Here is a 15,700-nt window from a genome sequence, read left to right as displayed (position 1 = left end):
GCCTGGAGGCGCCTCCTCTGCTTGCGAGGCGCTCCCGGCCGGGGGTGGGGCAGGAAAGGAACGGCCAGGGGGAGGGGAGGTGGGGGGGGGGCGGGAAAAGAACGGCCGGCGGGAGGGGGGGGAGCGGGAAAGGAACGGCCAGCGGGAGGGAGGGGGGGGGGCGGGAAAGGAACCGACAGCGGGAGGGGGGACAGGAAAGTAAAGAAACCACTCACCTGGACTTCCTCGGCCGGCGGTCGGCCGCCAAATGGCCCAAACAAACCTCGACGAGCCCCAAAAAAAGCCCCGCCCACCGCTGCATGACGTGGCCAAAAGAGAAAAATTCTCGGGAACGCCCCCGAATCTGGTCCGGCCTTGACGGACAGATCCGGCTCCCAATGGCTAGCCTCCATTTATGGAGCTAGCCAATGGGAGGAGGGGGCGAGGAGGGGGCGGATACCCGACCCCACAGAGCAAAACATAAGGATTTTGCTAGCGTATGCGTACTTCGTACGCATTGCGTAGGCAAAACCTAAAAATGAAACCAAATAGTGATTTTGCAAAAAATGCTTCATTATTTTAGAATGCCATATGTGCTAGAGGCGAGAGAGAAGAGATACTCATGAAATTTCCCAGTGCTCCAGGCTCAGGCTTTCTGAAAGCACCAACAAGTGTATTCCCTGCAGCAGCAAATCCTATCTGCACCTATGAGAGAAATGTGTCCTGCTCCCGCGGGGGTGCTTTCAAGGCCAATCTCCTAAACTAGCTCCGGTTTTGTTCCTGGAGTCCCCTATGACCTGTCCAGTTGTCCACATCACCTGACTTTTCTAGCAACATTTAGCATTTTACTTAAATATTGTGAGAAATTATTTTACGGTCGGGAGGGAATCTCATAAACTGTGCATTCTTGGAAAGAACTGCGCAAGATTTTTGAGAAAAGATGCTGGTAGATTCTGGTTAAACCTGCCCTCGAGTTACCTGATAACTTTTTTTTACTTCTTTCTCCGCAGGTACGTGGGTGACTTTCGGCTCTCAGATCTCTGACGAGGTACGTCACTCTGTGGGGGCGATGTGATTGGCTAGACACTTGCTACTAATTACACGATGCACAATTCTATGCCCGTAATATGACTGTCAGCCAATGGGATCAGTGGAGGATGAATCGAGTTGGCATCCATTGTAGGTGCATACTCCGTTTTGTAAACAGCAAGCACCTACACCTGGTACAGAAACAAACTAGGAGAAGGACATTGGTGAGCTGGGTAGAGGCTTAGCAGCTCTCTGACCCCGGAACTGAAAAAGATCGCCAACTGGGTGGAATTCCACCCATTTGATCAATTAACCAATTTTATGTTAGACCATGATTGCATTGTGTAAAGGGGAAAGCACCTGATCAAAGTACTTTAGGGAGGCCTTCGCTAGTCATACCTCTAGCCAATACATGTTATGGTTAGTCTATGCTACTGTTAGCCGATGTTGTGGTTAAATAGGGGATGGTTAACTTTGTTAAAGTTTGCTGAATTTTGTTGACTGTAGCTAAACTGAACTAAGTATGATTAGCTAAACTAGCTAAGCTAACCTAGGCTAAATACAACTAAGTTGTCCTGTGCAATTCAGTGTTTTTGTTGCTCAGAAAGTCTATGCTATGTTACTGTAACCTATACCGTTATCCTGCACTACCATATGCTATGTTTGGTTATCCAATTCCATGTTAAGTTATCCTACACTTTGTTATCTTGTGCTATGTTACTTTAAATGATGATATCTTATCCTATTCTACATTACAGTATGTTAGGTTGCTCAATGCTACGTTTTCATGCACTACCTTATTCTATGTTAGATCATCCCAGCCACGTTAAATTATCCTACACTTTGTTATCCTATGCTATGTTACTTTAACCTATTCTATGTTATCTTTTTCTACATTACAGTATGTTAGGCTTCAAAATGCTAGTTTCGGTTATCATGCTCTACCATATGCTATTTTAGGTTATCCTACCCTCTATTATGCAATGCTTTGTTACTTTAATCTATGCCAGGTTATCCTGTTCCACATTACAGTATGTTAGGTAACTGCATGCTCGGTTAAGTTATTCTGCACTACCATTTATTATATGAGGTTATCCTATGCCACGGCAAGTTATCCTGCACTTTGTTATCCTAAGCTATGTTACTTTAACTGTTAATGTTTGTTATGTTAAATTAACCTATACCATGGTAAGTTATCCTATGCTTTGTTATACTAGTCAAAGTTGGATTATCCAATGCCCTGTTAACTTATCCTTGGCCTTGTTTTTCTCGGTAAGGTTATCTTATGCAATGCTAGTTTATGCTATTCTGTGTTATGCTATGCTGTGTTGTCCTCTATTATGCCAGGTTATGGTTTCCTATGGAAGGGTATCCTATGCTTTATTACACTATGTTTGATTTCTTGAGCTGTGTGATATTATGTTATGGGTAAAGAGTTCAGAGGTTCTGTACCAATCAGGATAGTGACCAAAATGTGTAATTGATTTCCCAGCCATCCGTATGGCAGTATTAGTTATTTTGAAAAATTGTTTTGTCGCTATTTTTTTTTTTTAGGTGGCTGAAAATTTGATGACTATCGCATATGAGAATGGAGTGAACCTGTTCGACACGGCGGAGGTGTATGCCTCAGGAAAGTAAGTGTGAGGAGTTGACTGGAGGAGGGTGGGTCTGAGGGCAAAGTTTGGAGACAAGCGGAGGAAGAAGTGTGGGCACGTATGAGAGGAAGGAAAGAGCGATATAGAGAGAGACAGAGAGGAGGACAAAGTATGAGAGGAAGACCCTAACACCGCCACAATAACTTTGGCTCCATTTAAAGAATTTAGGGGCATATTATCAAGGAACGACATTAAAATTATTGCTGCTTTAGCGACAGGAAACTGCCGCTAAAACGGCGATAATGGGCTTGATAATATGCCGTAGAGAATTCCAATAGAAGCCCATGTTAACACCAGAACATGGGCTTCTATTGGAAGTTTCAAGGGCAATTATCAAGCCCATTATTGCCGCTTTAGAGGCAGTTTCCTGCTGCTAAAGCGGCGATAATTGTAACGCCTTTCCTTGATAATATGCCCCTTGCTTCTTCATAGAAATTTTCCTGCTGATCCATCAAGCAGGAGCAGGAAATTCAACCAAACACTGACTTCCCATGTTAACTCCAATGGGACATTTTTGCTCTCTGATATAGAAAAACAGCTGAACAGAATTACAGGCAACCTGGCAGAAAGTTAGACCTTTACTCTGAAAGCGAGCGTTTTATGATTTTGTGTAAATCTGTTCAGCCATTTTTGAGTCATAAGCTTTTAAAGAAGGGCTCGTTTTGTCTATAAAGGCGTTAACGCTCAGAAAAAGTTAGGTCTAAGTGGACGGTTGGTACAGCCGGACTATGGTACCGAAACCTGGACCTGGAATTTGTCCAGGGTTTAGGCCCTGTGGTTTCATATTGCAGACCAAGTTGCTGTGTTAGGGTGACTCCTCCTTGGTCCAAGCTTGGTGATCGGTCGGCAGACGGTGGTTACGGCATTGATTATGTCACGACTGGACTATTGCAACAGCCTCTATCTAAACATTCAAGAGAGGCTGTTGCATTGACTCCAGATGCTGCAGAACACTGCTGCTAGACTGATATCTGGCATACCAAAATTCTCTCCCATCTCCAGTGAAATCCGCAGACTTCATTGGCTGCCAGTGAGGCAGCGAGTATATTTTAAGTCCCTATGTCTCGTTCTTAAGTCACTCCAGAATCAGGGACCACACTACTTACAGGATCAACTACAATGGTACCAACCAGCTAGGCCCTTACGCTCATCAGCTCAGAAATGGGTGAGAGTCCCCCCAGTGAAAAAAGCTTGCTGGATGGGAAAAGCTTTGTGGTAGGCGCTGCAAAGTTATGGAACCAGCTTCCTCTTTACCTGAGGAACTGCACGAATTTCTTACCATTTAGGATAATGCTCAAAACTTGGCTGTTCTAGAGTCATAGTTTTAATCTTTCCCCTTCTCAGGATAGCAGATAGCGCCAGGACACCCAAGGGTAACAGACGCGCTTAATAAAACAAATAACATAACAAATAACATAACTATGGCGTTAGGGCCAAAGCATGTTTCTGTAGGCCAAGCTTGAAGACACATCTGAGGTTAGTGGACAGTGACTCTTATTTGAGCCAATCATGGTGATAGGCACTGCCAGACTGGCCGTAGTGGGCGCCAGGTGATTTCCTGGTGGGCCGGAAGTGTGGGGGCTGGTTCTGGACCGGTGGGGGCAGCAGTAGAGTTTCCACCAGCAATTCCCCCATCCCCGCCGGCCCAACAATATTGCCAGGGCTGGTTGGCATTCCCAGTCCGGCCCTGGTGCTAGGCCTGGGATAAGGCCCAGGGACCCTTATGTGAACCAAGAATAGCAAAAGTTGAGAGGGTAAGGGTCTAGGGAGTCTTCTGTCAGCCATGCATGCCAGCAGGTGTGGGGTTAAGGCTCAGCAGAGTTTCTGTGAGGTGGATATTTCAGCAGGTAGGGGGTGGGGTGTTTAGGGCCCTAGGTTCCAAGGGTGTTACAGTGAAATGAACTTTGCAGCAAGTGCTAGGTTAGGGTGAAACAGGTCTTAATTTGAGGCGGTGGTTGCAGGTGGGGTCCACCGGCACTCATTTTTGGGGACCTGCACTTATTTTTTCTCATCAGACTTTGACCCAGAAGCAGGGGAAGAGAAAAACACAACAAAGGGAAAGGAAAAGGAAGAAAAAGAAAAACAGTATCAAAGAAAGAAAGCAGGGATGAAAGGGAACCAGAGAGACAGTGGTGCTGGAACAATTTTCCCAGTGGGCGTAATGATAAATACCCAAAGTCGTAGAGATGGTGAAAAATCAATGCATCATGCAAAAGACAAGTGTTGCAAATGTATTCAGTAGGAGAGTGGTAAAGGTATGGTATGTAGCCAGTGATGCATTGTGGAGCACCCCGGGACAAATATATTGCTAAAGTATGGTGTGGTAGCATGTGGTCCTTACAGATAGCACATTTTCAATTGAAATGCCATCAAAATTCACACAGATATGCAGTTTTACTTATAACCGGATATAAAAGTGTCTTCGTTTGTTTTGATCCTATTCAAATTCAAAATAGTTCAGAATTACAAACAATTGACTTCATTTGTGCTTTCCTACTGGTGAAATATTGTTATAATTAATTAATAGGTATTTTACTGTTGTTGTGTGCTAGAAAAAAAACCTGACATCCTACACATTCTCCTTTCACTCTCAAGGTACCCAGCAAGATTGCTAGATATTTCACTTTACAAAATCCTTTAAATTTGCAGTCAGAAAAAGAAAAGTAAACACCAATCTACATGTTAAAAAACATAAGCAGCAATCTGTTTGAAGACGTAGCCTGATATTTGACTTCTCTCTTTGAGTTCATAGTAAATGTTACTATATAGAAAAAAGAATTTAAAGGCATCTTTATAGCTCATTCATCTTCAGAACTCCAGCCTATTTATTTTGGGGGTTCTGCAGCACTCCTGCACCCTTACTTCCAGTGTCTATGGGGACGGTTAGTGTATGACGAGATGGAAAAGGCATGACGTGGAATCAAGATTAGACAACCTTGGTATTTGGCACCCCAAAGGTGGGCTCTGAGAAAACTTTAGGCCCAGCACTTATTCTTTTACAAATTAAGCACTGGCTGGCGAGAGGAGACTTTTACAAGCTAGGTATGGTAGCAGGGGTGGGGTTAGGGCAGGTGTGTGATTTCAGCCCAGGGACTCTCCCACGAGCCAGACCTGAGAGTATCAGGGTGTTGGCACTCAAGGGACAACGTAGAGCCCGGAATAGGTGACTGTCCCTTTAACTGATGCTATATTCACTTCCATCTTCCGTTTTTATCCCTGCCTGACCACATGCAGTTTTATTGTCTGTAAGTTGGAGTGGCGAGGCTGTAACTTCTCTAGTAGCTGTGTGGAAACCAACACTTTGCCGGACTGGACTGCTCTTCCATGAACTCGATTAAGCTGCATCAATTATGTATGGCTTCTGTGGTGTGTTCAGCGGAACTCATAACGAGATCAGGCCTCAGGCAATGTGCGCTTTGTTTTGATTGCCTTCGTTTCCCAGAATCCCCCGAGGGCCCAGTGTCTCCGCTGCCGCTTATCTGTTTATGTCCCTCAGGGTGTTAATGTAACAGGAGCTAAAACGAGTTTCAAATGTTCTAGCCTCCTATTTAATTTCCATGAAAATTGCTTTATGCGCGTCCAGGAAGAAGGACCTCTGCATTTCTTCAAAAACTCTGGGCCCACTTGACTGGTTTGCACCAAACGTGGGGAAATATTTTAAGGGGGGCCCAACCCTTGTCATTTTTAGGTTTCGCCTGCCGTAGCACTGTGCAGCAGTGTTCGCGCAGGTGAAATCTTATGTTTTAGCAGTACGGGTCTTTGTCCCGCCTCTCTGTTCCATTGGCTAGCTCCATAAATGGAGGCTAGCCATTGGAAGAGAGATCTGTCCGTCATTGTCGGAGCAGATTCGTGGGCGTTCCGGTGATTTTTACTCATCCCGCCCCTTTTAGAACGTCATTGCGGCGGTGGGCGGATGTATTTTTTTTTTTTGGCTCGGCATGTTTTTGGACGTGTCTTTTGCAGGGGTGGGCAGCGCGATTGTCGTCTCCGTGGCTTCATCCTATTTCATAAATGCTTCGTTGACACTGGAAATGGACCAGTGAGACCATCCTTCGCCCTGGCCCGCTGGGAGAGCATGTGCCCATGCGCATTTTCAATCGCTTTCTCTCCTCCGCGACCGGGCTGGGAGGAGGGATTTGAGGCGGGGCTTGGGTGTATTGGCTGATGCCGTCCTCTTCCTCTAATCCCTGCTGCTGCTTCTTTCTCTTCGCCGGGGTCCCCTCTGCCAGAGCTTTCTCTCCGTCTGTGCAGCCTCGTTTTCCCGGTTCGTATGTGGCAGCTCCTGGGGTTGGATGCTGGTCGTTATCCTACCGAGGAGCTACCAGAGACGGCGTGGACTAGAGGTAGGTGGCTGGCTGGTGCAAAACTGCTTCTCTCCTGTTTTATGATGATGCGCGATGCCGGGTCCTCGCTGCTGTGCTGAGCTGGTAACGTTAGCATGGGGGTGGCGGTAACCATGAGGGAGGGGTTCTCACAAACACATGGACTCTCCCTCTGGGGCTACAGCTCCATCACCCAGTGCCCAGCGGCTTTATACAGAAACTGATTGACTCCCCTCCCTTTCCTTTATCTAGCAACTTGGATTAAAATAGGAAATTGTCATCCTCTCACGCCCCGTGTCCCCTCTCGATCTCAAACTGCTAATTCTGACGCCTCTCTACAGGTTATTTTCTTAAACATATTTTGAATGGAAGCATCTAAAAAAATAATAAAGCGTTTGTTTTTCTCAAAATCCATGCGTGGTGCCTAGCAACAGGGCGGTGCGCTACATTTCTGCGTAACAGTGTTTTTATTCAGATGTTTGTGGCTTTTTTTTTACGTCAGCTGTTGTGTTTTTTTATGAATGTAGTTTTGTGCTTTAAATACAGAGTGCCCACGCCCGCCCTTTAAAAGTATGTATGTGTTATTCAGGGCACAGGTTACCCCAAGGTTGCCCGTGGTGAGGGTGGTTCCCGCACGTATCTTCCTCCTTCCGCATTAGTCTCCACCTTCCCTGTGGCCGCTGACAGTTGAGGGTGCAGCTCCAGCAGGAACAGCGATGATGTTGCAAAACAGATTACACTGGAGCGTCATCGGGAGGCTCTCTGTCCACGAGGGCAAAGTATACATGTTGTTAGGAAGCTTCAAGCCATTCCATCAACTAATCCCAATAACGGCTTCCAAGCACCCTTTTTCGAGGTTGCTCACACTTTTTTCTGGTTTTTTTCACGCATGCGGCACAATGGCAAGAAGGCATGTTTAGTCACTTCAACTCCTGGTCCCTTGCAGCATGTCTGACTCGTCCCTGTGGCTAAAGTGGAGTTTGCAGAGGAGGGTTGGCTCTGTCAGTTATTTTTTAACATCAATGGGGCTATCCCACCTTATGAAGACCATAGTAGGTCACATCTCGCTTTAAGGATTGGAGTGTTGTTTTGTGTACCACAAGTGCTTTTGATATCTGCTGCTCTATCCTGCAGATGATTGCACGAGCGTCTGGATGTCAAGGGAAATGGTTATTTTGTCACATGACTGTAGTAAGAACACCACTTGACTAGTGAGCAATGAGATTCTGAATGTCAGTCAGTTTATCCACAGACATGGATAGATTTTAGAGTTAAGTGTAGACTAGAGTATTAAATAGCAAACACAAGGAGATGAATTGCTGAAACTTTTCAGACACTTGCCCCAAGTCACAGATCGGGGTTGAATCAGTCATCGTTCTTTAGTTCACTTTGCCACCTCAGTTCAGACCCAGTTATAAGCAAATCAGTCTTGACCCCGTGCCTCATGGGAACAGTCCATCCCAAATTGCCAATCCAGGTCTTCCCTGAACCGGACACAAGCATCCTGGGGCCGCTTTCGGGTAACACCCCTAATCAGCAAGGCTAGCTTGAACCCAGTGGCAAAGTGAGCAAGGGACCCACTTTGGGTATACCCTGCCAACAAGTGTGTGGAGTATTAAGATATCCAGGTTTATCGACCTTGAAGCCTCTTGGTTGGATGAATGCTGAGTAGTTTACTTTGTGCCCCAGTTTCATTGGCAACATCTTTAAGAGGATGTTATTTCCACACATGCTTAACTAAATAAGCTAGTTCCCCATGTTGGCTGTTACTTAAGTGAGTAGTTTCCCTTAATCTCCAATAATCTGGATACGTTAAAACATCTGCAGTAATAATGCACACAATGTTGGTGAATGCGGGCCCTGCAGCCAGAGAGATTAAGCTATTGGCATTGTAAATGACAATGCCATTTATATATCTGCTTTCAAAACCAACACATGAATACAAAATTTGTCATTTACAATGCCAATAGCTCAAACTTTTACAAAGGCAAAACTGTTGCATTGTAAATGCTTGTTTAATTTAACATGAAATTTTTAGATCAGACAGACCTCTCTTGAGGCTGCCAAGCTGCTCTGGAGATTTTCTGTGGTCCGAGTCTACAGATTGGGAGATAAAAATGGGAAGCTCCTCCATCGCCTGGCCACCTACCCTATGGCCAACCGTATCATCCTAGAGGTGATTGATCTTAGCGGGGAAGCCCATCATGCCCCGGCAGCGGTGGCCCAATGCTTTGCTGCCTACTACGCCACTCACTACTCAGCTCGGGCTCCTAGTCTCACTCTTCCAGAGCTCCTCCGGAACGAACGGTTCCCCCTCCCACGCCTTAGTGACTCAGAGGCCGAGGCGATTGACCTTCCGATCTCCTGCGAGGAGGTTCCTGACGCCATATCCCGCACTGCAGCAGGTAAGACACCGGACCGGATGGGTTCCCTCAGGAGTTCTATGCGTCCTACCGGGACACCCTGGTCCTACCTCTCCTGGAAATGTACAGAGAGGCGGTAGACTGTGGCTCCTTCCATCCAGAGATGGACCTGGCCACCATCGTGGTGATCCCTAAGTCTCAGCCCCCCTCGAATCGTTGCTCCAACTATCACCGCATTTCTCTAATCAACTCGGAGCTTAAAATCTTCGCTCTGTCTTGGCCAACCGTATACGACCACACCTGGCCAAGCTGGTCCACCCAGACCAGTGCGGTTTTATGCCCTCCAGAGGGACCAGGCACTGCCTCCGACACCTCCACCTTGCCTTAGCAAATCAGCACCTCCTGACTCCCAACTTATCTCTCCTTCTTGTGGACTTTGAGAAGGCATTCGATTCGGTGGACTGGGGTTACTTGGACGCAGTGTTAGAGGTAATGAGTTTTGGGCTCCCCTTCCGTAATCTAATTGGGATGTTGTACTGGCGCCCTTGGCTCAGGTTCTAATAAACAGTGCTCTGTCCCATCCCTTTCCTATCATGAGAGGCATGAGACAAGGGCGCCCCCTCTCGCTGCTTCTTTTGGTGCTAATCATGGAACCCTTTGCTTGTCTTGTCCGTTTCTCCATGAGATGGAGATAGCCTAGTTTTGTAGAGGACAAGATCGCGCTCTACATGGACGATGTGTTGTTATTTTTAGCAGATCCTGCTCTGTCGGGGCCTGATGCCTCCGGACCTTGACTCTCTTCGAGCGCACCTCTGGTCTTCGGTTGAACCCGGCCAAGTCCATCTGTCGAACGGTAGGGCCGAATTTGACCAAGAACCCTTCAGTATTTGCCCGGCGTTAGCCGCCTTTCATACCATTCGAGATTACCAAACAAAGAGGCAGGTGCTGGAGACAGAAGGCAGGAAACAGGAGTTTATTCCGACGGAGCAGAACACGTCAAATCAGACAACAGGGTATCTTCTCGAGGTGCTCTCCCTGCATCTCTGAGGCCTCGCCTCTTATACACAGGTTTATTGCTTTATTTACATTTATGACATCCGTGGCATCGCTTTGTAGCATGGAAATGGCATCTTTGGAATCCTCCGTTCAGGCCCGTTCCCACACATATCTACAGTAGGAGTCCCCACCCCAATTCTCAGCATGATGGCTATCACGCAGCTGGACATTCCGCTGGGAACAGGAATGCGGACGATCGGTCGGATCTGGGGGTGTGAAGGCATTGATTAATCCCCGCTCCTTTGATGTGAGGCGGGGTCCTACTGTAGGGGCAGTAAACTGTATCTGCTGGGCTAGGTGGTGGCCTGGGAACAGGTCGGACAATCGGACAGGGAGGAAGAGGTTATCAAAGGAGCTTGTTCTATGAATGAGATGAAAGAGTGTGGGGGTTCAGCACGTGATGTGGCTCGGAGGAAGGGTCGCGCTGGAGGTGCGTTTATGGCCCAAGCAGGAGAGGCCGGGGGCTGTCAGGGCGCGAGGGGGGATGCTTGCGAGGCCGGGGAGTGAGGGGGAGAGACGCGCTGGCTATCGGCAGTGGGCAGAGAGGCCATGGCATACAAAATGGCTGCTGCTTACGCACACGTATAAGTCGGAAAAAGGGACAAGGTGGCGCCGATAATGTTGATGCCGCAATCTAGATTTTAACAGTCCTCCCTTTTCAACATATCTAGCCAGCTTGTTTAATTCACGTCAATCCCCATGATATTGCGGATTTCTACATCATACAAGGCTTTCATGCGTTCGGCTTCAAAGTCCAGAGTCTTGCGGCAGATGCAATTTGCAATAAGCGAACACAAAGGTGGCAGACATTGGACGCCTAGGCAAAAACCACAAATTACAATGATCGGTATCAGGATAATCATAAACAACCTCCACCCCCAGTCTTTTATTGCACTCCAGAACCAACTCCCAAGCGACCAATCTTCTTGTTCCTGATGAACCTCGCAGGAAAGTCTGTGGAGATGTTCGATGGCTTTGTACACTGAGGGTGAATTGTCCGGTACGTAGGTGCAGCAGCTGGACCCAATGATGTGGCATGCTCCTCCACGATCTGCTAGAACCACATCTAGAACAAGGCGGTTCTGAAGAGCCACCAAGCGGACCGCTTGAAGCTCGGCTGTGTTATTTGAGAGGATGCCAGCTGTAATGTTCATAGTTGTTTCAACGGCCTGGGTCAAATGTCGGATGGCACGGCTGTTTGTCATTGGACCCCAGAGTGGAACAAGTCCCTTCATTGCGTCCAGGAACTGTGCTCCGGTAGAGTCGGCTTGGTCAATGTCTCTCTCTCGTTTTTGTCGGTGGTGGCTTGCAGATGCCACATAGGTCGGAGGAAGGATGAAGGCAATGTAGCAGGTACCTCCCCAGCCTTTTGGGAGCCAGGTGTAGGCTTTCGTACCGCAGACAAAGTACATGTTTGGAGAAGCGACAAAAGAGGGTGGGTCAGTTGTGTCCAAGGTTCTGGTGATGTTGCAGGCACTGTGACCTACAAATTGTGTCCCGAGGCCTTCGATGCATACAAGACCCGAGACATTGACAACAGATAGGGCCACAGTCAGGGTGGCTGCTGTTCGTTTCCGGAGGTAGGAGAAGGTAGGTCTGGCCGGGTTGTTGAACACCTGCATTTCAACACGTTCTTTAGCTGGGATGTCCAGGTGAACAGAGGTGTTGGACGTCAGAGGGCAAAAGGGTGCAGTTGTTCTTTTTGTTTCGTTCGGCCAGGCCCCATGATAAAAGTGAGACATGATTTCGCTGGAGATTGCTCTATCTCTGTAGCTCTCCTGTAGGAGAATCAGCCAGGCGAGGCAGGAGCCGTGAACAGAGAATGGCGAAGGAATGAATGGGATGGAGTGTCCGGTGGCGTGTGGCAGCAACCCACAGATCCAGCAATTGGTGGCATTGGCGGCAAGGTTGTATTGGTGTAACAGTTGTACGAAGGAGTTGTTCCAGAACTCCTTACGTCTTTCTCGGAGTTGAGGTGAAAGAGAGATCAAGTGGTGTTCTTTCACAGTGACAGGTAGTACAGTGGCTAGAAGTGTCTTATGTGCTGGCGAACCTTCTTCCAAGATCCAGAGGGTGGTCATGAGGAGGAGGCAGAAGAGAAGGGTAACGAAGAAGGCAATAGTCTTTGAGCTGTGCATTTTGTCAGTCTTTGGGTTGCGGTAGTGGGTCTTTGGGTATCCGGTTGCTTCCATCATCTTCGTATCGGGCGCTTCCATCATCTTCAAGGGGCTCGGTAGCGGGCCGAACCACAGACTTCGTTTGGCTTCTCTCCTGGCAACCTTTGTTGTGTTAGGCCGCCGCTCGGAGAATGATAACTTAGTCAGTGGTCTACTTAGCCGAAGCTCCCTCCTTTCGTCGCAGGTTATACCCTTCTCTGGATGGCACAGTGGGATCAGGGAATTTCGCCAGTTCGAGTGTCTCTGTCTCAGGGTAGCAGCTCAGGGATGGTCGGTCTTTGTTCAGGAGCTCTTCTTGGGTGGTCACGTCTTCGGTCGACGTCAGGGTCGGAGAGATTTTCTTGCAATGATGTGCATGCAGCCAATTTCGCTTCCCCTCCACTCGAAGAGCTGTTCGGGTGGTGATCAAGACTTGCCAGGGGCCCGTCCAGCGAGGTTTCAGACTCTTCTCCCGCTGGAAGTTCCGAATCAGGATGAAATTTCCAGGCCGGATGGCATGTCCGGGGCCCCTGGAAGCATCGGGGATGGCCTGCAGCACCTGATGATGAATAACAGACAGTGTTTTAGTTAGGTTATACAGGTAGTTAGACATTAGGACGTCCGGGATGTCGTGAATAGATGTTGGTTTGGGTGCGGACCAGATACTCATGGGTCGGCCGAAAACGACCTCGTAAGGGGTCAAGTGGTGTTTGGTGGGGGTGGAACGCATTGACAGCAATGCTAGGGGAAGAGCGTCTGGCCATTTTAGTCCTGTGGTAGCCACTATTTTTGCCAGTTTTAGTTTCAATGTGGCATTGTGCCGCTCGACCAGTCCAGCAGATTGGGGGTGGAAAACTGCGTGGAATTTCTGTCATACCCCCAGTCCTTTCAGGATGAGCTGGATAACCTCGGCTACAAAATGGGGGCCATTGTCACTCCATAAAATACGGCAAAGGCCGTAGCAAGGGAAGAACTCTTTCAGTAGTACTTTTGCAGTGGCAATAGCAGTGTTGTCACGCATTGGGTAGGGTTCCACCCATTTGCTAAAAGCGCACACAACAACAAGTACATACTTCAGTCCTTGACATCTCTCTAACTGGATATAGTCCATCTGTAGGACTTCAAATGGATGGTTGGGGACCCCAAACCCTCCCCGGGGTACGACAGTTCCTTTCCCAGGGTTGTGTTGCAGGCAGACTAGACATTGTTGGACTAATCGTTTGGCCGAGTCTGTAATTCTGTCGTTATGCCAAACTCGGGAGACAAGTTCGGCCATAGGGGCAGATCCTATGTGTGCAGGGGAATGGGCCATCGTCAGTATGGGGATCAGGTACAAGTTGGGTAGCAACCATTTGTTTGTGTCTTTTGTCCGCCAGCAGCCTTCATCATCTTTTAATCCCACCCGTGCCCATTCAGTCAATTCTTGTGGTGAGCTGGCCATTTGGATGTCCCTAATAGTTTCCCTAGCGTCCGTCCATTTTTCTGTTTGTGACCTAGTCACGTACATGCGAGTCGTCGTCCTGTTCTCAGCTGTGGTTCGGGCAGTGATGTCGGCCAGTGCATTTCCCTGCCCAATGATGTCTGTCACCTTTTTGTGTGCTTGGCATTTGATTACGGCAAGCTGTTTGGGGAGGAGAACCGCTTCAGTCAGAGTGGAGACTAGATCTCCGTGCAGGATGGGTGTACCATGAGATGTCAGAAATCCCCTCTCCTTCCATAAGAGCCCAAAATGATGAACCACCCCGAAGGCATACTGGCTGTCCGTGTAAATGTTTGCTGTCGTCCCCTGTGCTAGGATACATGCTCGTGTGAGGGCAATCAGTTCTGCCGCCTGGGCGGATCGTTGCGTGATGCGGGCGGTTTCAACTACAGTTCGGGCTGTGGTAACTGCATAGGCAGCTGAGGTGGTGCCGTCGGGGAGTTTAATGCAAGAACCGTCCACCCATAGCTCTCCGTCATGGTTTGGGAAGGCAGTGTCTCGGAGGTCAACTCTACTCCTAGTCTGTTCGTCCGTGAGGGTCACACAGTCATGTATTGGGGGCACATCGGGATCGTTTTCAGGCAGAGGCAGCAAGGTGGCTGGGTTCAGCGTGGTGCATCGTTTCAGCATGATGTGAGCTGCGAGCAGTGTCAGTTCGTACCCAGTCAGTCGCGCGCTGATCAGGTGTTGTGTCTTTGTCTGGTTTAGGAGGGTGTCAACAGCATGAGGCACTAGTACCGTGAGGGAATTCGAGAGTACGATTCCCTCACTTTGTCGGATAGAGACAGCAGCAGCGGCTACTGCTCGAAGGCAGGCAGGCAAAGCTCTTGCTACAGGATCAAGAGTGGCAGAGAAATAGGCACATGGTCGTTGTTTGGGGCCAATGGACTGAGTCAGGACAGACAAAGCACATCCCTCCCTTTCGTGAGTGTAGAGAGAGAAGGGCTTTGTATAATCAGGGGTTCCTAGGACGGGCGCTGAACAAAGGGCGTCTCGCAGTTCCTTGAAGGAGGATTGACATTCAGGGGTCCACGGGAGCAGAATGGGGACATCTTTAGCCAGAAGGGAAAGTAGTGGTTTCACAATGAGGCTGAAATTTGGCAACCATTGTCAGCAGAAGGAGGTGAGGCCCACCAAAGAGCGGACTTGCTTCGGGGTTTTAGGGATAGGGGTCTCTAGAATAGCCTGTATTCGATCGGGTGTGAGCTTTCTCCCGTCTTTGGACAAGAGGTGGCCTAGGTAAGTGACTTGAGGTTGGCAGAATTGCAACTTCTTCTTGGAGACCTTGTGGCCATTTTCCGCGAGGAAGTGCAGGAGTTGGATGGTGGCTGTGACTGCGAGTGGAGTGGTGTCGGCCGCCAAAAGGATATCATCGACGTACTGTATCAACACCACTCCATCCGGCAATTGGACTGCGTCCAGCTGTCTCTTGAGGGCCTGGCTGTAGATGCTGGGACTTTCGGTGTAGCCCTGGGGTGCTCTGCAAAATCTGTATGAGCGGGATTTTAAAGTGAAGCCGAAAAGGTAGCGGCTGTCCGCGTGAATGGGGATGGAGAAGAATGCGTTCTTGAGGTCGATTACCGTGAAGGTGGTGGCAGTGGAAGGAATCAGGGTCAGAATGGTGGTGATGTCTGAGACTACAGGGTACTGGGGTACAACC

At 48.4% G+C, this 15,700-nt stretch overlaps 1 protein-coding gene across 1 annotated transcript in view; it reads left to right on the top strand.

The window, feature by feature from the left end:
* LOC144798548 (voltage-gated potassium channel subunit beta-3-like) overlaps positions 1-15,700 on the top strand; it is a 202,731-nt gene that overhangs the window by 82,975 nt on the left and 104,056 nt on the right. Inside the window, exons 3-4 of the mRNA XM_078669482.1 lie at positions 990-1,027; positions 2,563-2,642. Coding sequence (XP_078525608.1) covers positions 990-1,027; positions 2,563-2,642 — 118 coding nt within the window. The remainder of the gene's footprint in view (positions 1-989; positions 1,028-2,562; positions 2,643-15,700) is intronic.

This window comes from Lissotriton helveticus, chromosome 12 (assembly GCF_964261635.1).
Source record: "Lissotriton helveticus chromosome 12, aLisHel1.1, whole genome shotgun sequence".
NCBI classification, from domain to species: Eukaryota; Metazoa; Chordata; class Amphibia; order Caudata; family Salamandridae; genus Lissotriton; species Lissotriton helveticus.
The sequence above is the reverse complement of the archived record's forward strand: the minus strand, read 5'-3'. Positions and strand labels throughout refer to the sequence as shown.